Source organism: Pan troglodytes, chromosome 3, assembly GCF_028858775.2.
Source record: "Pan troglodytes isolate AG18354 chromosome 3, NHGRI_mPanTro3-v2.0_pri, whole genome shotgun sequence".
NCBI classification, from domain to species: Eukaryota; Metazoa; Chordata; class Mammalia; order Primates; family Hominidae; genus Pan; species Pan troglodytes.
Genome location: NC_072401.2, coordinates 51,685,279 through 51,708,108, shown reverse-complemented (window position 1 = coordinate 51,708,108; position 22,830 = coordinate 51,685,279). Strand labels below are relative to the sequence as shown.

Genomic DNA, 22,830 nt, shown 5'->3' with positions numbered 1-22,830 from the left:
TTCTCTCTCACCACGCTTCCTTCTCCTTGCTGCAGGACTTCAGGTGGTAGTAAGAGATGCTGAGACAGCGCCCAAAGAACTCTTCTTTGAGCTTCGGAGACCTCCACAGCATGGTGTGCTTCTTAAGCATACAGCTGAGTTCCGAAGGCCAATGGCCACAGGTAGCTACACACCTACACACTCTGTCACTGACCTGCTTGGAGGATTTTTTGCTCTACAATCAGTTGTTATGTGTCTCAGACGAGAGCAAAGCGTCTTTGTGATACAGACTATGAGGAGCTATTTTGTGTGTAGTTTCATTGGCTTTGATATTTGAGACTTCTTCGTGTTCCCACGTCCATCCCTGCCCCACACCTGCCCCCGGCCCCACCTTGAACCCTGTGAAACCAGTTCCTTAAACTATAGGTGAAATGGGTGATTTCTGAAACTTGGAGTAAATGCATTCAAAATGACACCATATGAGGGATCAGCTGCCACTTTCCTAGCACTGTTCGTGGAGATGAATCGGTCTTAATTTGGTATGTGAATCTTCACAATATTTTTAGCACTGTGACTCTGATAGTGTTAACTACATCTATCTTCATCCATTAAAAAAAGGAACACATTTTTGAAGTATTATCTATGTGATATAACAGTGTGGTAATGTGATCGGCTTTCCAAAATAACTCTTATTGTGCTTCCTTTGATTATAAAAAATAATATATGTTTATTATTTAGAAGGTACAGAAAAACACAAAGAACACAAGCGAATCTAATTTTTTAATAGTCAGCCCTTATGCATTGAAGTCAATATTGTCCTTTTCAAAGTACCCACCTCTGGATGCTATATGTTCTTCCAACAATCTCTACTTTCTCAAAACCTTTGTATGATTCCTTTTAGAGATGCAGTAATCCATCCTTCTGAATATCACTGGTGGGCTAATCTTTGCTACTGATGGTAGATGGAATTTTAAAGAACAACCAGTAAGCATTTGGGAGTCACAAAGGTAGACTCAAAAATTTACTGAACTAAAGAAATGTCATTAGAATAGATTTGAAACATTCCCAGGGGACTACTTTAGGAACATAACAGTCATTGTCTAATTTCTTTAACATTGCATTTACTCTGTATATGTGCAGTTAACATATAAAATCTAAAGGTGTTGATAAAAAGTTAGTTTTATTACGTTTTCATAGGCATAATGCCACTAGCACCAGTAAAATACATTAACACAGTGTTGAGACAGAAGGCTTAGAAGATGAATAGACAGAATGAGTAAATTCTTCAATCTCAATACATAGCACTAGTTATTAGAACTAATAATCTATCAAAAGATAGAGTTGAATATAATATCCAAGAAGAGCAATTTCACAACTGTGTTCTGTGAAATCATTAGGGCTCATGGCACTAAGAGGCATTTCTCATAAAAAGGGTTCCATGACAAGTTTGAGAAGCTTTAATACTTATATACTAAAATGAATCCTGCAGTATAAAAAATATCTTAAATTTTATTTATTCACATTTTCCACAAAGGTATGTGAACTTGAAATTTTTTTTTACGTAATGCTGATCAAATTTCTCATGAATTAGTACTCCAGACTGCACAGTTTAGGTTTCTAACTTAAAGTATATTTTTTTCATTTTTAATTTTAAAAACTCCAAATAAAGCAAAAACTTCTTAAAGGTTCATCAAGTATAATTTATTTTCTTAACTTTTTCAAAAAATTTTCAGTATCAAGATAAGATTCCAAAAGAGCTGTCATAAAGAATAGAGGCTTGTTCTTTATTTTTCTAGAACTAGGAATAATGACTAGATATTATAGAGGCAGATTTTAGCTCAATATGATTAAGAACTTAAAAACAAACCTAGAGCTATCTTCAGTGGAATTAGCTATCTTGTAAAACAATGATCCTCCCACCTTGAAAAGTGGAGAAACTAATTACCCTTTTTCAACGGTGGTGTAAAGGGAATCCTATAGTAGGTGAGTAGTTGGATTAGCCTGTAACTCCCTGAGTTATGATCCTATATGAACCTTAAAGTCCTGAAAACAAAGGTGCTATATAATGAAAAGCATTATTCCCAGAAGCAACTTGTTTGCAATTTGTTTTATTCTTGGAAGGTGACACTTTCACCTATGAGGATGTTGAGAAAAATGCTCTACAGTATATACATGATGGTTCCTCTACCCGGGAAGACAGCATGGAGATCTCAGTCACAGATGGCCTCACAGTGACAATGCTGGAGGTGAGAGTAGAGGTGTCCCTGTCAGAAGACCGAGGGCCTCGACTGGCTGCTGGCTCCTCTCTGAGCATTACTGTTGCCAGTAAAAGCACAGCCATAATCACTAGGTCACACCTTGCTTACGTGGTAAGTTCTTCCATTTGCTGTATTTGTTCTCCACCGCACCTTCTGATAGGGCAGACTGGGCAGCAATGCCATGGCTGAATATTTGGGGCAGCAGGTATATGGTCACGTAAAGAACATTTTTCTCAGCTTCCCTACCTTCTACTGTTAGGAGTAGTTATGCTGTTTATCCTGCTTCTTCCAGTGTCTCATGGGCAGACAAGTGAATGAGAAAACACAATGAGTATGTGTAGGGATGGGTGTTTGTCAACAGAAGAGGGGCCTAGTGTCATAAAAGCCCAAGTTCCCATTGTTTAAGCTCCATTCATTATATTCCCAGTGGGAAGTTTAGGAAAAAAACATTTTAGAGCTTATGTGATCAATGACTAATAGGTAATGATGTTTCACAGCCCCTGAGAGAAAGCCCACTTGTCATCAGTTTCTGTCTCAGGTCTAGTCTAGATGGAATGCTGAAAAATCCCTGCAGCAGTGCCTCTCTGTCAGATTTCCCAGCCAGTTCACTGACTCACCCTCCTTCTTGTGCCCCACAAGAAGCAGTGTAATTAGGAGGCCAAGGAGAGGATCAAGGACTAGAGTTTGTTTCCCGGTCTGGCCCTAACTTTATAAGTGATCCTGGGTAATTAAACTCATCTTCTTCCTTTGATTCTACCTCAGAAGCTAAGGATAATGAGGATGATTAATTTTATTTTACAGTTATGTATGTTGTAAGCAGATATGTGCTCTCTATGTAAACATAATAATGACTAGTTTTTACAATGCCTTGAAAGGAAGAATGATTATCTGAATGCTAATCATATTGAATTTTTCCCTTACTAATCTTAAAGTTCCAACTAATGACCTAGACTTTTATTTTTTTAATGCCGTATACTTTTAAGTAACCCTTTTCTGGGCTGAAGAATCTCACTATAAAATGTAGTCCTGAATAGCAGCATGTAAGATCAAGCATTAGCCTGGGAACAATTGCTTTTACACAGATTTTCCCCTCAAATGGTCCTTTCTTCAGTTATGGGAAACTGCATTCCACCCTAATTCTTCTCACGGGTCTATTCTAGTTTCAGAACAGCTTTGATTTTGTTTTTTGTTTTTAATTGACAGGTGATTTTTACTGTAAGTTATGGTTTTTTGAATCTTATGAAACTCGTGAATTCATAAAAATGTATGAATTCAGATTTAATCAGACGATCACCAGGGCTTGAAAACTGTTTCACAGTCCAAAATAGCGCTCCAGGAGCAGTTCCTGCCCATTAACTGCATATTATAAGCTGCATATCAAAATGCAAGCCCATTGGCAACTGAACATGTATTTTCAGAAATTGATTGAATGTGAATTTACCCACCAGAGCAGAAAAACTCCAAAAGAACTATTCTAGCCTGCTGAAAGCATAGCATACATTTTAAAGACTTAGGTAGGTTATGCACTAACTTTCTCTGAGGGTTGTAGAAGGATTTTGTACTAAGAGTCATGGAAAAACTTTTCCAGATATGCATAGTTAGAAAGTTTTCAGTGAACATCTAGAAAGATTGGAAAAGCCATCTGAAATCCTAGTCACAAATGGGGCAGAGTATGAAGGTTTAGGAACAGATGAGTCTGTTCTTAGTTTAAGTGTTATTAACTGGAAGAGAGTGATACAATGTTGGAGGAGACAAAAAGGCAAAAGTTGGATTTTGTGTAATTTACTTCTTAGCAGTGGTCTTATATACACAGTTTGCTATGCGCTGCGAGTAAACAGGAAAAGAACAGCATGGGTTCTGGAGTTAAAATGGATGGATCTTAATCCAAGCTCACCACTTACTAGCATTGTGACCCTTAGCAAGTTACTTAAACTCTCTAGGCCTCGGTTTTCCCATATGTAATATGGGGAGGATAAAATTAATCTTAAAACGGTAATAGCATTTCTATGAACCAGCCAAAAATAAAATTATTTGAAATATGATTCTGTGTATAATAACATTACATATTACATACATATGAGTAAATGTAACAAAAGTTATGTAACTTCTAGGGAAAATTGATGCTATGACTGACTATGTAGAAAATAATCTCTTGACAAAAAGTATTAGAAAAAAAGGAGAATTTATCAAGGAGCCAGATATGAGATCAACAGACAGCAATAGCATTTCTATATATAAGCAAGAAAAGAAAAAAGCCAGTAAATATAACTAAAAAGCTCTTACCATAATAGCATTAAGAAAAAAGCATGTCCCCTGGTCTAAATCTAGCAAAAACCAGGCAGTATTTTTACAGGGAAAATTATAACATTTAATTGACAGACGTTTAAAACGTATTAAATAAATGAAAAGACATGCCATATTCATGAGTAGGAACATTTAGTATTGAAAAGGCATCAGTTCCCTCACCAAACGATCTTTCAATTCAATTCAGTTCCAATCAAAAGCCTAATGGACTTTTTATGGAACTTAGTAAGCTGATTCTAAAATATGTAAGAAAGAACACCAGCCTGGACAACATGGCAAGACCCTGTCTCTACAAAAATACAAAAATTATCCAGGCATGTTAGCTCATGCCTGTAGTCCCAGCTACTTGGGGGCTGAGGTGGGAGGATTGCTTGAGCCCAGGAGGTTGAGGCTGCAGTGAGCCTTGATTGGACCACTACACTCTGCACTTGCTCCAGGGTGGATGACAGAGCAAGCCCCTTTCTCAAAAACAAACAAACAAAAACAAACAATGAACATTCTGAAAAAGAATAGTAGGAGGGCAAGGGGATTTACCTTACCAGATACCAACATGTATGAAATATACAGCATTTAAAATAGTGTAGCAGAGGAATATATTAGACAATCTAAAAGCAGACTCACACATGGAACTGTAATATAAAACAGAGATGCTAGCTGGGTGCGGTGGCTCATGCCTGTAATCCCAGCACTTTGGGAGGACGAGGCATGTAGATCATTTGAGGTCAGGAGTTTGAGATCAGCCTGGCCAACATGGTGAAACCCTGTCTCTACTGAAAATACAAAAATTAACCCAGCATGGTGGTGTGCAACTATAATCCCAGTACTCAGGAGGCTGAGGCATGAGAATAGCTTGAACCCAAAAGGTGGAGGTTGCAGTGAGCCAAGATCATACCACTGCACTCCAGTCTTGGCAACAGAGTGAGACTCTGTCTCAAGAAAAAAAAACAAAAACAGAAAAAACAACCAGTGATAGCAAGCCGGAGCAGTGGAAATAGGAGAAACTCTTTAAAACATGGTTCTGCACAAAATGATTATATGTATGACAAAAAAGGAATTTGTATACTGCCTCACACCCTATGCAGATATTAACTCCAGACAGATCAAGTACTGAAAAACCATAAGTAAAATTTTACAAATCTTTGTAGAATATAAGTGAATATTTTTATGATATTAAGGAAGGGCGGAACATCTTCAACTAGAAACAAAAAGGTCTAACTATAAATGAGAAAACGATATTTGCAAAAAATATAACCAAAAATAACAAAGGAAATATAACACTCCTGCAGATCAAGAAGAAAAAGATAATCAAGTAGAAAAATAAGCAAGAGACATGAACAGGAATTCCACAGAAGAGGAACCCGGGTGGTCAATAAACATATGAAGAGATAGTTGCCTTCATTAGTGGTCAGGGAAAGCATATTAAAACCATATACCATTTTATACCAAGTGTGAGGAAGACAATGGATCCACAGGATGTTCTTTACTTTGCTGGTGGGAGCGTAAACTGGATCAACCACTTTGGGAAGGAATTTGGCATTGCCACGTGAAGATGAATATTCATATACCCTAACCATTCTAATCCTAGATTACTACCCAAAAGAAACTTTCACATACACAGCAAAGAACTTGTGCAAGAATGTTCATAGCACTACTGTTTGTAACAGTGAAAATATTGAAAGAAACCAAATGCCCACCACAAGATAATGGATAACTTGTGGTCTACTAACTTGACAGAATATTAGCGAACCCAAAAACAGATTAATTATAGCAACGTCCAACAGTATAGATGGATCTTAGCAGTCTAATACTGAGTTAAAAAAAATAAATTGCAAAAGAATAAAGTCAACTTCATATTTCTAAGTTAAAAAAATGAAAAATATGTATTCTGTAGTAATATATCAAGCTATTTTTAAAAATTCAAGAAAATAAGAAACAAGATTTAGGGTGATGGGAGGCCCAGAGACAGGAAGAAGGGCCACATACATAAATGTTAGTTATTCTCAAAGCTCTAGTCCTCATGTTGAATGATGGGTTCATTGATGTAAAAATAATGAAAAGAAAATGAAAAAATAAATTAATACAAAAGGGATAAGAAGATCTTTGAGCAGAAAAGTTACATGAGAACAAGGTCTGTATTCTTATGCATTTTTTGTACCTCCAGTATCTGGGATATCTTAAAATAGTGATTTTCTTTAAATCATGACAGTACTTTCAGGAAAAAAGTCTAGCTGATTTCCTACTTTTTCAAACCTAGCAGTTATATGAGATTTGAAATATATAGTAAGATATGCCTGCCATGAAATAAGCAGTGTTTTGGTCAAATTTGTCAATGTGAAATTTAGAAGTTATCCATTCTAACTAGGAGCCAGGAGCTCTGTCCTTGTAGTTTATCAGCAATTCAGAAGACAACACCTTAAAACTCTCAGCTGTCTTTTTAAAAGTCTCTCTCAGAGAGAATGCACAGTAATATTAAGAAGCAGTCTTTTGGAGTTTATATGTTGTATTTGATAATCCCTGTGGAGAAAGTTTAAAAGAACATACATTTAGGGAAAACTTTCTGAAGTCTTGCAGCTTTGATGAATTTTAGGTTCCTTTCTTGCTAGTGTCAAGTGATGTGAGGAAATATGGAAAATTCAGTGATCTTGAATTGAGACTCTGAACTACTAACTTTGAAAGGTCTCTGGGGATAGAAATGAGAACAGACTGAAACCTGTTGGCCCCCGCCCTCTTGGTGTCTGTGCTCACATTCCTGATCCCATACCTCAACTAACTGTACAACATAGCATGAAAATTTGCTTTTGAAAGTACAAGTGACCATGCAACATTAATTTTCATTGTTGCTGTGGTAAAGGGTAGAGTGCCCCCATTTTCATAATCAACAGCCCTAAAAAATGAATGACTCAGGGAAACTTTATAAGAAGATGTTGCCTGCCTCCCAGATATTTCCAAAAATATTTTTGAAGAAAGAGGACGTTGTTATTGTCTGTGTTGAAACAGAGAAAGTCATTTTTATTTCTCAACAACAATGTAGAAGGAAAGAGAAATGTTCTTTGTTAAGATTAGGCATCTTGGGAAGTGAACATTCATAGATTTGGTGCTGATAAAATGAAATCCATGACTTCATACATTCTTTTGTTAATCTAAAATTTTATCATGTTGAACATTGCTTAAAGTGAGCCATTGGCTAAGCTAAATAACTTTTCTGTTTCATGGAATTTTATTATTGTATTATATGTTATAAAGAAATTTTGCCTGTTTCTTAAAAGCAAAACATTCTTAGAAACTCTAGAAAAATCCTACATCTGTGTTTACAGGTTGATGACTTATAGATGATCAAGTTTTATTTTTACTAAAAGCTTAAAAATGAAATCTTGTATGGCTTTTATGGTATTGATAACAACAGGGAATCTCTTTGTTTTATGCCACATACCTAAAGTGCATTTCCCTTCTCTTACCTTGAGCTACTCTTAGAAAAATATGTTATCAAAGAGGAATTTGGGGAAGAATAAACACTGGGATTTTTATTGTAGTTTGAAATAATGTTGCTTTAAGACAAAGAGAAAGAGACTTTTCCAATTAGCAGAGAGAGAAGCACCCATAGATCTTTAGCTACTGGAAGTGTTTATTCCTGCAAATGTGCGTTCATGTCCTGCCTCATGTTTGCCTCATTAGGATGATTCTTCCCCTGACCCAGAGATCTGGATTCAGTTAAATTATCTGCCCTCATATGGTACTCTCTTAAGAACCTCAGGATCTGAGGTGGAAGAGCTCTCAGAAGTTTCCAATTTCACAATGGAAGACATCAATAACAAGAAAATCAGGTACATAATCACTTTGTATTATTTGACAGATTCTTAAAAACTTGTATGAAAATATTTCAGCAACTGGTTGTAGCTCTGTTGAAAGAATATATTGGTTTGGCCCCATTTTTAAACAAAGATGCTGCTGTCTTACCTGGCTTGCCATTGTGGCTTATTCGTTTGATTCTTTTTGTTTTTTTATAGATACTCAGCTGTGTTTGAAACTGATGGTCATCTGGTTACTGATAGCTTCTATTTCTCTGTCTCTGACATGGACCACAACCATCTGGATAATCAGATATTTACCATCATGATCACTCCTGCTGAAAATCCACCTCCAGTCATTGCTTTTGCTGACCTTATCACGGTAAACAATTCTCAGATCAATAAACAGTGAGTACTATAGAGAGCTGGAATCCGTAGTAATGTAAATGAAGGATTTCTGCCTAAATTGGCTGCCAAATATTTTCCCCAAAATATCCAGGCAGCGGTATGAAGATATGCATGGTTTTCAATCATGAGTGTTTTTTTAAGTATGAAAATAAATATGCAGAAGATCAAATCATTGTATCTGCATTATTTAGTCAACAAATATTTATGTGCTAGCCACCATGCTAAATGTTGTTAGTACTGGGAATAAAAATAGAAAAATAATATATCTTTGAGGAGTTTACAATCTAATATTGGCAGCAACTAAAACTTGGACAATGACCCCAAATCACTCCTTAAATCAAGTCAGTACTTAGCACTGTAAACAATATTGACGGTTCCTTTGTGGGCAGAGCAATACAATGCATTCTGATCATTGAATACCCAGACATCAGTTCAAGTGCCAGTTCTGTGACTCATCAGCTGAGTGACCTTGGGCCGTACACTTAATCTTTCTTTGCCTCAGCTTCCTTGTCTTTTATATTTTTATTTATTTTATGTTTTGTTTCCTTGTCTTTTTTAATTCTCTTATTTATTTTTATTTATTTTTAAGAGAGGAGGTTTCACTATGTTGCCCAGGCTGAACTGGCAACTCTTGGGCTCAAGCAATCCTCCCCGCTCAGCCTCCCTAGTAAGTGAGACTATGGACCTGTAGTCCCATACCTGGCTCTTGTCTTTAAAATATTATCATTTTCTACTACATAAAGAATTTCTCTAATGATTAATAAAATAGTATGGAAACCCCCTAGTGCAGTACCCAGTTCATGGTAGGGATTCCACAGAAGTTAATTCACTTTCCTCCCTGCTCTATGTACATACCATAATGCCAAAAGCTCAGGAATTTTTCTGGTTTTGTTGAGCAACTGAAAATTCATAAAACTAAGTCATTTCTAAGTGGTTCTGATATTCCTCCCATTTTTCCATTTTTACATAAAACCTTGGAAAAGCCATTTGGACTGTCCCCATTCCCAGAGTCAGAGTGACCTTCCCCTTTGTAATTTATAGATCTTCCTACAGTTAGCCAAGAGTTGTTCAGGGTGAAATTGCTTGACCATCTCCAGCAGGCTAGAGAAAAACACCAGGCTCAGATTGTGGGGTTAGCATACAAAATAGAGCTCTAAAGGAAAAAAAAAATTAGTTTGAGCAACTGCTTTTACTTATAGTGATTTATTTTCTTCCTTGACATTAAGATAAGCACTAGCTTTCAGATATGGTGAACCTTTCTTGCTACACACCTATAAATATATAATATAAGAGAATAAACAGGACTTTTATTCTGGATGAGAATGCCTATAGGACACAGTCACCCTCACAGTATCTGCAGGAGAACTGGATCTATCATTCTCTAGCTGTGGGCTTTTGAATGTTGATGTGGAAGGAAGGCAGCCATCCTGGCAGGCAGCTGAACCGAGGTGGGTGATTAGAATGGGCTAGAGCTGCTTTATAACCAGATCCATCATTGAATGGAGTGCAACTTTGAAGGGAGATACAGAAGTCATCATGTCTGACTGTAGCTTTGAGAGGCACTGAAAGATTGCCTGGCTTCAGCAGCATACACATTCCTCATCTTGTCTGTAGAGGGTCCTTCTCCTCAAAGAAGCGGAATTGGTGCTAGAAGGTCACCCAGGCAGCACTTTGCAATCCAGCTCTTTTTTTACTGTGGTTATGTGAAATCACCAAGGACTCTCTATGTTCTTTTCTTTCTTAGGTTGATGAGGGAGGGAGAGCACCACTCTCATTTCACCATTTTTTTGCTACTGATGATGATGACAACCTCCAGAGAGATGCCATCATTAAACTAAGTGCTCTGCCCAAATATGGCTGCATTGAGAACACAGGAACAGGTACCACTTCCTGTAAAACTGTTAAGGACCTTGAGAGAAGGGAGGGGAGAGGGAGGAGGACCTTGCTTCCAGCTAAAGATGGAGATGGAGAACTACAGAGGAGGGGAACCATTTCGAAGAAATGGAAGGAAGGTAGGAAGGTTTCATTCATTCAACAAAAATTTAATGAGCATTTTCTGTGTGCAGGGAACTTATTTAATTAAGCACTAGGGATGTATCAACAGACAAAACCCCCTCCCTTCACAGTGCCTTCAATTCTGGTGGGGGGGTGAGAGACAAATTAAAAACCTAATAAATGAGAAGATTGCGTACGATGTTAGAAGGTGAATAAATATTATGGAAAAAATAGAGCAGGGGAAGGGGATTTGGAATGCCAGCAATGGGGCAGAAGGGCTTGTGGATTACACTCAGAAATGAGTGTCCAGGAAGTAAAAATTCCTGTCCTTTTATTGTGAGGCAGCTGCAGTTTAGCTGAACCATAGCTTCTGTCTCAGCTCCTTCTACATATATGATATGAATTAAAATGCAAGCTTGTCTATCTGTGACACTCTCTTCCACAGCCCTCCCCTCCACCATCTGCCCTGAACACTCTGGTGGTTATCACAGAGAAGGAAAGGCAAGAAGGGATGTACTGTCCATGGCCCCCTGAGACCTTCTGTGACTGGCAATTGAGACAGCTCATGGCAGGTTGCTGTGCTGCTTTCCCTGCACGGAGCTGCCTGAGCACCAGCACTGGGCTCTAATTGGTGTGCAGCTAGCAGCTCCCATGGAGAGTCCATTGACTGCAGGTGTCTGGGGCCAGCATGGGGCCTGGGATTTCAGCCTGGTAACCAGAAATTCACTTAGCAGTGATCATGTTTTTCTACAGAAGTTTTGGATCCTTTTCCCATCTTTCCTTTCAATGTGTGCCTTAGATCTGTTTATTGCAGAATTAGGTTTATTTCAACAAATGTTTGTGCTAGATAAAGTGGATGTAAGGATAAGACACAGACTCACGTGCCTTGAGTGGGAGACAGATAGGAAGACTGACAAATTACAATAAATGCAAAATGCCAGGACAGGGAAAGGAGCAAAGCACTGAGAGAGTAAGTAGGACAAAGCAATGGCTTTTGCCTGGGAAGGCAGAAAAGTCTGAGAAAGTGGCATTTGAGTTGGAACCTGAAGGGCTAGTAGGAATCACCCTGGGCAGAGGGAAAGTGGCCTTTCTTGCAGAAGGAAGCTCATAGGCAAAGGTGAGAAATGAAAGGATATGTACCCCAAACACCCCTTCTCTCTGCGTGGTTTCTTATTAAGCCTTCCTAACATGGTTTTATGTCAACCTGGAATACATGGAGGTGCAGAGATACTCCATAGAGAGGACTATCCCCTGGCTAAGAAGTCAAATTTCTGGCAAGCTTCAGCCTCTCTAAAAAGTGGTTCTCAAACTTTAAGGTGCAGTGGAATCACCTGGAGGGTTGAAAGTGTGAAACAGTTTCCTGGAGCAGCAACCCCAGAGTTCCTGTTTTAGGAGGTTGGTGTGGGCCTGTGAATCTGCATTTCTCATTAGCTCACAGGTGATGCCATTGCTGCTGGGCCAAGGACCACACTTAGAGAACTGCTGCTCTACAATAATATTGGTATAAATGTGAAAGGAACAAAAAAGCATTTAGGAGGGCAAAATAATTGTCACAAGGTATATTAACTAAAGACCCCATCTCTTGCCCCATGGAAGAGGCTCCTCCGCCTCTGTTTAGAGCTGAGCGTGACTTATGTATAAGAAACTAGCAGCTGGGCACAGTGGCTCAAGCCTGTCATTTCAGCACTTTGGGAGGCCAAGGTGGGAGGATCGCTTGAGTCCATGTATTTGAGACCAGTCTGGGCAACATAGCAAGACCTTGTCTCCACTGAAAAGAATAAAAATGTAAAAATTAGCTAGACGTGGTGGCACATGCCTGTAGTCCCAGCTACTTGGGAGGCTGAGGCAGGAGGATCAGTAGAGCCCAGGAATTTGAGGCTGTGGTGAGCTGTGATTATGCCACTGCACTCCAGCCTGGGCAGCAGAGGGAAACCCTACCTCAAAAAAGAAAAGAAACTAGCTACCTAAATTCAGAACCTAGCTGATCAGAAAAACATCTTTTTAAAAACTGTTAAAAGAACCAGCTTTTACTTTTCACCAAGAAAAGAAAGAATAATTGTTTTGTTAGGTATGAAATCTAATGGCATGGAGCCTAAATTCATTCAGGACTGGCACAGACAAGACAGGACCCACCTTGATTCCCTCTGGGTATCACTATGTTCCAGTGCTATGCAGTGATGGATGTTCACAATGATCGCCTGTGCGCATCAACACCTATTTAATTTGCACATCATATGTTCTCTTTAAGAAAGCAGGTAGCACATTAATAAGAATGATTTATGTCAAAAATAGAAGGTAATGTTTTTTAAATGTAAAGGATTGGAGCTTAAAGCTTCAGTGACAGATTCACTTGTTTAATAGCTTGTTCTCCAGTGATTTAAAATGAGGCACTATTATATTTGTGTATATTTTTAGGCATCATTTACTTTACTTAGGCTTTTTATTTTTTTGAGACAGGGTCTCACCTCATTGCCCAGGTCAGAGTGCAATGGCATAATCACTACTCACTGTAGCCTCGACCTCCCAGGCTCAAGTGATTCTCCTACCTCAGCCTCCCAAGTACCTGGGACTACAGGCATCCACCATCATGCCTGGCAAATTTTTGGTGGGGTAATTTTTGTAGAGACAGGGTCTCACTAAGTTGCCTAGTCTGGTCTTGAAGTCCTGGGCTCAAGCAATCCTCCTGCCTTGGCCTCCCAAAGTGTTGGGATTACAGGCATGAGCCGCCATGCCCAGTCACTACTTGGGCCATTTTTGACTCAAATAAAGAAGCCACATTTCTCCTGTTTAGAGTGATAAATTTAAGAAAAAAGTAAAAATTGGAAGGAATTTTAGCCATTCCTTCTGGAAACCCTGAACTGTATAGCCTAATGATTATTGGGTCACTGGCCACTTAGACCTCTCTCAGCTTCTGTTGCCTAGAGGAATAAAATCTGAGGGGTAAAATTTAAGAAAATTCATGTTATTGAAGAAAAAAAATTGTGTTGAGCTCTTCTTTCAAATGAATTCTAATAAATATAACACCGTCTATAATTCAGGAAGTTAATAGCCTTTTAATTTTGGATCTGATTTTTGCAAAGGGTCATGGAGAAGGGAAGGGGAAAGCCTGTTGCCTTCAGATCTGCTAGCTGCACTTTTCTGTGTTGATGTATATCCAGGCAATATTTGAAGACACAAGGGTTTTCTTGTTCTCCTCTCTCTAGAATAACATTGTGATGACAATTTCAAATCAATCAGTTAGACTCACAAATTAAAATCAAGTAAAAAACAAGATATCTATCATTTAGATATTGCTTACTCTTCCCCTGGGCCTTTTGCAATGTTTGGGGTTGGGATGAGAGGAGTAATCTGAGCCAGCATTTTCTGTGGAGCTCTGAATGGTAACTGGGCATCTCGGTACCTGAATGGTGGTACCCAAGCGCCTCAGTGCCTGAATCCCACCTGAGCATCATAGTATCTGAATGGTACCTGAGCTCTGAATGGTCCTGGAGCGTCACAATAGCCCTGGTGCTCTATCCCAGGGGCTGGGCTCTGACCCATGCAGAGGTTCCCTTAAGAAACTGGGAGGTCCAATGAAAACATGCTGCAAATGTTTCTTCGATTAAAAGATACACAGTTAACACTACAGATGTTTTTAGATTAAAAGATATGCATTTAACATTTTCTTATGTAGTGAAAGAGGGTTCCTCATGCAGGATATGCCAGATAGAATGGTTTTGAAACTAGCTGGAGCTTAAGGTAGAATCTCTGCTTCTGTATCGTCACTTGCCCTAGTAACAGAAGTTATGATCAGAGACTCCGAATAAAACAACCAGTGGTTCTATGTTATATAAATTATTGTAAGTTTTTTTGCATATTATCTCATTTGATTCCTTTTGGAAATGGCAGGGCAGGTATATCCATTTATAGATGAGAAATAGTCAGTGAGGAAACGGATCTGACCCAGGCCTTCCAATTCCTGGTCTTGTGCTTATCCCACTCTCCCAACTTTATCCTCAAATACATTTTCTTTTTTTTGCTGAAAATAATACCTTGTTTTCTAGTTCAGCCTAGTAAGCAGGAATTGATAGATCAAGGTAAAAATGCTCTCTTGATGTTGATGCAGGTGATCGTTTTGGCCCTGAAACTGCCAGTGACCTAGAGGCATCATTTCCTATTCAAGACGTCCTGGAAAACTACATTTACTACTTTCAGAGTGTTCATGAAAGCATTGAGCCAACCCATGATATTTTTAGTTTTTATGTGAGTGATGGAACCAGTCGTTCAGAAATTCACAGCATCAATATCACCATTGAGGTAAAGACTTTGGAAGTTGGAAAGGTTGAGCCCTTGACCACAATATTTCACACCATTAGAGAGCTTTCTTTATAGGGACTCAAAAGCAAAGAAGATTGGATTTGACCTTCAAAATTGAAGGTCATTCTTAAAATATAGCCTTCAGGAATCTTGTAGAATTAAGGTTGGCATTTGGGGAAGGCTTGAGTTAGAAATCTAAATTTCCATTTCAGGATTGAATTTATTTGTTCGGTGTGAAAAACAGTTTGTGAAGGTCAGAGATGCTTTGCCAGTCGCATATTTAAATGAAAACTTACATATGTCTATGTTTCTCTGAAATTGTGTTTGGTTCTATATGCATATTTGCCTTTTCTTATTTTACTGCATTTATTTATTTAATTGTAACATCAAAGAAATATGTTCCTTGATGCTATATTTATTCTCATTTGAGCAACTACACGGGCTTGCTCTACCGAGAGAGAGACACGGGGGAGGGGAAAGATAAATCTCAGAATGAAATACCCTCTGCCTTGGGAAAATAAAATGTAAAGAACCCTCGGCACTCTTAAGGGTCAGTGGTGGAAAGGTGCTGGCACCAGGGCAGGGAGACAGCTTTAGAGACCCACACTTTCAAATATAGTGTCCTTCTACAGGTACTGTGGTATGCTTAGCATTTTCTAAGAGAGTTCTGAGTTATATTAGTATGGTCTTTTATCTTCAAAGTATGTTAATACTTGTACTTGTCAAAGCACATATCCATATTTTTGGTCTAGAAAATATGGTCATTGTACTTACAGAAGATATCTGAGAAAACTTTTATGAAATGTCCATCAGCTTCTTTTGAAGGGGGCATTTTGTTGCCTGGACTTGCTCTCTTTTCAAACTAACTATTTTGCTTGGGGAGTAAAGATGGTGCCACATTAAATGCTATTTTGAGGTGAACATTTCTGTAGCAATGATACTGTCTCTGAATAATGTGCATTTTCTTTCTTCTTAAATATCTGTGTGAGATCTAATAGTTTATGCTTTAATCAGAGGAAGAACGATGAGCCTCCCAGGATGACCTTGCAGCCCCTCAGAGTGCAGCTGAGCTCGGGAGTGGTGATAAGCAATTCTTCTTTGAGCCTGCAAGACCTGGACACCCCAGATAATGAGCTCATTTTTGTACTGACAAAAAAGCCTGACCACGGTAGGGCACAAACTGCTATGAAAAGCTTCTTAATTGAGATGCCCGATGGGCTGTTAGAATAAACACAAATATTTCAGTTGATTATTTCTTTTCTTGTATATGGTACATTCTTAGCATCAAAGTGTAATCAAATTCACAGCTGGCTAATATTTTTTTGGAGTCCTGGTAGACATCAGTTGTTTAAGAAGCCTCAATCCCAGTTAACTGGTGTCTCTGAAGTTAAATTTCAGCTGTTTTTTTGCTTTTCTATGTAACCTTAAGCAAAAAAGTTTTCAGAATTTGCCTATTCTCTTCTCAGAGTTCCCATATTGTCTTCTCAGGGTAGACATCAGTGTTTAATAATCTTGAGCCATTTTATGTACCCTTGTAGAGGCATACTAGATGTCTTTATGAACTTGTTCCTTTTGTTAAAAAAAAACAAACACTTTTCCTCATTTAAACCAGATGCAGAAGCCACTTTTGGGACCTTCTACCTACTTCTTTTTTTTAAGAGCCATCTCTCCAGTTATTGGCTAAAGTTCTGGAATGCAAGTGGTGTGTCTCAATTCATCGTAATGCTCATTGGTCTTTTAAAGATTAAATTGTTGCAGCAGATGAAGGGTTAATAGAAAAGACTGTTGGGCATTGTATTTTAGCTTGCTTCCATTCACTTTCGCTTTCTTGAGTGAAGCACTTTGACTGTCCCATTGCGGTACATGACCCTTGAGAACAGAAATATATGCTTCAATCTAAAGATGCTTAGTGTCTCTCTTAATTGAAAAGGAATTTAAAGCATATTCCCATCTCTCCCTCTAGATGCCCTAAGAGAAAGACAGTGAGTGCTATTTTCACTTTGCAAAAGGGAAAAATAAGATTTAGATAATGAAGTGAGTTTAAATTCATGGAGGGAGATATGATTTGTAAGTCACTGTATTACCACATCCATCTGTGTCTCCTTAAGAGACTTTTTAGCTAGGATAAGTGGGACTTTGTCTTCTTTATTTGTGTATGAGGCCACAGAGCAGCACCCTGTGGTTATATGTAAAATGCTAAGCTGTTGGCACCAAGAGCCTCTGAGGCACTTGACATTCTACCCAGACTCATACTACTTGGAAAAATCAGACAATGTTTTGAATCATATATATATGTGTATTCTACCATTGTTTTGCTTTTCTTTACCTCTTCCCTCAGGTCATGTACTCTGGAGGCAAACTGCTTCTGAGCCTCTGGAGAATGGGAGAGTTTTAGTCCAGGGCTCAACCTTCACCTACCAGGATATCCTAGCTGGGCTGGTTGGGTATGTGCCTAGTGTCCCTGGCATGGTCGTGGATGAGTTCCAGTTCTCCCTCACTGATGGCCTCCACGTGGACACAGGGAGGATGAAGATCTACACAGAACTGCCTGCAAGTGACACACCTCACTTGGCTATAAACCAAGGCCTACAGCTCTCAGCAGGTACCACAGAAATAAAGGAGAGTGGCCATGGTTTTTCTATCCTTATTTCTTCTTTGTCCAGTATGCAGTACTTTCTTCCATGTTAGTGATGTGGGTGCATCTTAAAGTACCCGTTCCATACTTGGAGAGATTGGAGTCTTGGAAAACTATTGTTTTTGGGATACTAAGAATTGTTAGTGACAAATGTGAACCTCTAAAATTCTTTGGACCAAATGCTTATGTCTGTGAATTAGAGAAAAGATTGAGAAGAGTTTATAATATTTCCAGGGCCCTCAAAAATCTTAATTTATTCAACTACTCCTAGGCCCAGGTTTCCTCTAACATTACTCCCATTCAACAAACCCCATGGAAACAAATAACGAAATACAGCAGAATTTTTAAGACGCTTATTTTTTTACAAAATGCATGGAGGGGAAGCTGGGAAACCATCATGCATTAAAAGTGATTATACAAATAATTGAGAATTATCAGATATGGTATTCTAGGGTTTAACATTCACAATTTTGCTCATGTTTAAGCAACATTGGAGGACCTGTGACAAGTGTTAGTCTTGAACAGTTTGCAGTAGGAAGTTACTTAATTAAGGAGTGGACCTTTTGCCCAGGGTGTCTGCATCTTACTAGAGTTCTGTTGTTTGTTTGTTCTTAGTTTCATGTGTATTTTGCAGTGAAAAATGTATGGTATAATAGTATTGGAAAACTTGGTAGTTCTCAAAGGTCTTAAATATCAAGTCTGAGATTTGACTTTATCCTACTTATAAGCTAATAAACTATCCTGTTACTGTTTCATGGATGCTGGTAGAAGATACAAGATTCCTCTATCAGAAATACGGCACTCTTGTTACTTATAGCACAGCAGGCAGCATGGGCATCAGCAGGTTTGCATTGGTTCCCTCTGCCATCCCAGTCCCATAGGGGTGATGTAGAGGGCCCAGACAGACACTTTCACGTGCAGTAGGATGCATCACAGAGGGGAATACTGAGCTTGGGGAATTCTCCATGTTACAGCAGCAGAATGCAAGTCTTATTTTTGTCTGAGAGGAAGACATTACCTCATCCCTCAAGGTTGCTCTCTGAGAAACGGCCTGGGTAAAGCATGGTCAGGGTCTTGTGTTCTTGGTATTACCCACTAAGAACATGTCACTCCAAACACCAGGATGTATTACGCATGAATAACTAGGCTCTACTTTACCGGAATTTACTATTTTTAACATGATAAAGCGGCTGGGTAATAAAGCAAGTGACAAGACCCTGAGAAGAGGAGTTTGCCATTAGCCAGGGCCTTATCTTCATCCCCAACACCTGCGCAGTGTCCAGGGCCCAAAGGCTCAGATCTCCTTGCTCCTAACATCCTCTGTCCTGAAGGATGCTGATTTTCACTACTTTGTCTGACATGGCAACAAGATATGTTTGAGTTTATGTAAAGCTATATTTTTCTGATTTGGTGATTCTCAAGACAGTAAGTAAACTAAATGCAAGCAGGTTTCATCATAGATCTAGGAGTTATTTTTGTCACAGAACTGGGAGTTATTCCACAGATCTAGGTATTAACTGGTAGGTCACTGAGTCGGAGGAGCATAGGAGAGAATGAAAATGGATCAGAAGGAAAAAAGTGCTTAGGTGTTGACTCAAGGGAAAATTAGCAAATTGAAATGTCAGTACTCTTTCACTAGGGAAATTATAATTTATTCAGCTGGAAACTGAGAAGGGCAAGTGCCTGGTACCTAGACCCAATGAATATGTGATAATTTAGCCTCCAGTCTCCTAAAATCATTTGACATCCCGTTCAAAGGAAATGTTGGGGAATAACCTACTCTCTTCCGTTCTCTTCCAAGGGTCTGTAGCACGCATCACAGAACAGCACTTGAAAGTGACAGATATTGACTCAGATGACCATCAGATTATGTACATCATGAAGGAAGATCCTGGTGCAGGGCACCTGCAGATGATGAAGCATGGCAACCTGGAGCAAATTTCTATTAAAGGCCCCATCCGAAGTTTCACCCAGGCAGACATTAGCCAAGGTCAGCCAGTTCTCTTCTGCCTACCAGGCTTCCGTGGACTGCACCTACACTAGTAAAATGAGAATTAAATATCTGGTAGTCTATGGCAATAAACTGTGCACTCTTTGTTTTGAGGAGCTTCATTTGTTCTCTTCCTTGTTTTCTTATTTTTTTTTTCTTTTTGTTTTTAAAAAAGCCCTGTCTTTCTTGGTTGAAATGTGTTCATGCTTTGACTTAGCATTGGTGGCATTTGCAGCTATTTTGGAGAGAAAAAGTTATTTTGACTTGCTGTGATGCTAAAAAGTATATATGAGAGAGAGAGAAGGAAAAAAGAAGTGAGTTGGGATGGAGTAAGGTGAAAATTATGCCTTCCTTAGGTGAGCAATTTATATGTCTTTTCAGCTGCCCAAAGAGCACAAGTTAATGAACTAAGCAAAATGGAAGGGCATAAATTGGAGCTGCCTAGGGGAAATTACATGGCTCATCCCTCCATCAGGAAATGCTGATGTAATGTAAAGGCATAAATGTTAAATGCTACGTAGTTACTGTACAGTGCTTTCAGGGATACAAAAGGGAAAAAAAGTTATATATTGGGGAAAACGTAATCCAAAGTCTTGTGATTATGTGCAATTCTGTTTAGAAGTGGAAATATACCCCTGCGGATAATAAACAAGTGTCCCGCCCACACACTAACACCTAAAATTGACAACAGCTGAATTCTCATTGGAACTGGCTATGCTTTAGTGAAGGGGAGTGGAAGAGGCAAAAGGAAAGTAATTCCTTAATTATTTCATATGTCGGTGTCTACTTTTAAAAGATAAGACCAGCCCCCTCTTCCCAGAGATTTGGTTATATTTACACAACCAAATTGATAGATGCTTTTAAGTGATGCTGTAGGTTAACAAAAATGTAATACGTTTTTGTTGTACTTCTCCTTTTAGATCCTTTTGAGTTCTATGTGGAGTTTATTTGTTGGTTGGCTATAGCCCATGTTGCTCCGTGAACTGGGCAATGAAAAGTGCAGAGTTCTGGGAGAATGTGAGGTGCAGCTCTGTGTCTTCTTACCCTTGTGATTCCGATATATAATAGGGTCACTCCAGGTGATGTGGGTGTGGTCAGTGCACATTTACACATGGGCAGTTTTGTGGATCTAGTTTTCATGAGGTGTCCTTAGAGGCTGAGCTGATCTTCCAAAAAGGCTCAGCCTTAACCATGAGAAATGTCACTTGGGGTGATTTTGTTATGAGAAGGTCTTTGGTTATGAGAAAGTAGATGGTGGGAGAGGAAAAGGAGGAAATGAAAACTTTAGATTAAAATGTCAAAAGCAGTGTCAAAGCGAGGAAGGTGTGAACTGATTCATTGGTGTGAACACCAATTGAAGTCCCACCTCTTGCTTCAGAAATAAGGGCAGAAAGCACTAATAGCAAATCTTGATTTGTTTTCCTTTTTATAGGCCACGTAGAATATAGTCATGGAACAGGAGAACCTGGAGGGAGCTTTGCTTTTAAATTTGATGTGGTTGATGGAGAAGGCAACAGATTGATTGACAAGTCATTTTCCATCAGCGTTCTAGGTAAAGAGACATTTGATTTTCTAATATAAAACTATTTTAGCAGTTCTGAGGTTATATAGTTTACACTTTGTTCACCTCGAGGCTCGAGTCCTTCCCTTTACCTAGCTGGTGTGGAAACTGAAAATCATACCCCCTTTATTGCATGAAGCCCTGGCTCCTTGGTGTGCTCTCTAACACACAGGCCTAGAGATGACTCTGACCTTACTTCTTGGCACCAGGCCTAGAATTAAAGAAAGGAGGCTGAGAAGATCCCATTTCAAATCACTATTTCTGGTATTTTCAGAAGACAAATCCCCACCAGTCATCATCACCAATAAAGGACTGGTCTTGGATGAAAACTCAGTGAAGAAAATCACCACCCTGCAGCTGTCTGCCACTGACCAGGACAGTGGGCCTACAGAATTGATCTACAGAATCACCAGACAGCCCCAGCTGGGCCACTTGGAACATGCAACATCACCAGGTAAGTCTATCATCTCTTGATTTACTGAATCAAAACTTAGACCTTAGTAAGTATTGAGGGCAGCCACATCATGTATCATGTATACCTAGAATCTGCCTTAATTCATATTTATTTTCTGCCTCACTAATTTTGACCATTATACACTGGCTTGTATTATACTTAGCACACAGCAGGTGCTTAATGATTACTTACTGAAGGTAAATTAAAAGTTACATGTAAAATTTTCTATATGCAATCTTGTCTCCATAACTAGATGGTAAATTCCTTTAGGGCAAACACTGCATCCTGCTTTTCATCTATACTCCCTTGAGCACATGGCACTGTGCAAGGCATTCTGCATGGCTTAAAAATTCAATCCAGTGAATAGTGAGTGAGCAAGTGTACTGAGCAAGATTCTGGTTTAGCTGCTGCTCAGGAAATGAAGATGATTGAGATACAGTCCTTGACCTCCAGAGTTCTCTATTGGGTAAAATAAGGAACCTCTGCACATAACCATAACTCAGGGGAAAATATGGCAGGTGTTTTAAGAAAGATATAAACATGGTGTTGTAGGAGTTTAAAAGTGGGAGAGGCTACATTGGGTGAGAAAGTGCACAGAGGTGGCATTTAAGAGTGCCCTTGGAAGGCAGAGTTTGGGTATACAGAATTTTTATTCTTTCCAGAGATGGGAATAGCATGGGAGGCACATTCAAAAAACAACAAGTAGGTCAATTTAACTGAAGCACATATTCTAAAAATAGTAGGAGATGGGGCTCATGGATAGATTGAGAGTTTGTGGAGGATCTTCAAAGCTGGGATAAGTAACCTCTATTTAATTTAATAGGCAATAGTGAGTCACTGTGGAATTTTGAGCAAGGAAGAAAAGTGAAACTCATCAGGTAGTGTCTAACAGGATGAACTGAAGGAAAGAAAAAGGAGGCAGTGGCAGGGGTTAGAAAGCTTTCACATTTGGCCAGGTAGGAGGCAGTGGCAGGGGTTGGAAAGCTTTCACATTTGGCCAGGTAGAAGGCAGTGGGATTTCACCTAGAGCAGCAGCCATGAGAATAGTAAGATGAGAATAATGTGAGAGAGAATTCCTGTACCTAGTAAGCATTCAATAGACATTTGTTGGTTGAATGAAGGATGGAAGAAAGGAAGGAATTTCAGGGGAGAACCTACACAAGCT

The 22,830-nt window shown here is 39.0% G+C and overlaps 1 protein-coding gene across 4 annotated transcripts in view; it reads left to right on the top strand.

Moving 5' to 3' along the window:
• Positions 1 to 22,830, top strand: part of FRAS1 (Fraser extracellular matrix complex subunit 1) — a 480,560-nt gene that overhangs the window by 366,671 nt on the left and 91,059 nt on the right. For all 4 annotated transcript variants that reach the window (XM_517202.8, XM_063808847.1, XM_024356095.3 and 1 more), the window contains 11 exons: positions 36 to 161; positions 2,101 to 2,348; positions 8,214 to 8,362; positions 8,546 to 8,708; positions 10,479 to 10,614; positions 14,835 to 15,025; positions 16,040 to 16,193; positions 17,364 to 17,627; positions 19,462 to 19,650; positions 21,083 to 21,202; positions 21,486 to 21,665. In XM_517202.8, the coding sequence (XP_517202.4) occupies positions 36 to 161; positions 2,101 to 2,348; positions 8,214 to 8,362; positions 8,546 to 8,708; positions 10,479 to 10,614; positions 14,835 to 15,025; positions 16,040 to 16,193; positions 17,364 to 17,627; positions 19,462 to 19,650; positions 21,083 to 21,202; positions 21,486 to 21,665 (1,920 nt within the window). The remainder of the gene's footprint in view (positions 1 to 35; positions 162 to 2,100; positions 2,349 to 8,213; positions 8,363 to 8,545; positions 8,709 to 10,478; positions 10,615 to 14,834; positions 15,026 to 16,039; positions 16,194 to 17,363; positions 17,628 to 19,461; positions 19,651 to 21,082; positions 21,203 to 21,485; positions 21,666 to 22,830) is intronic.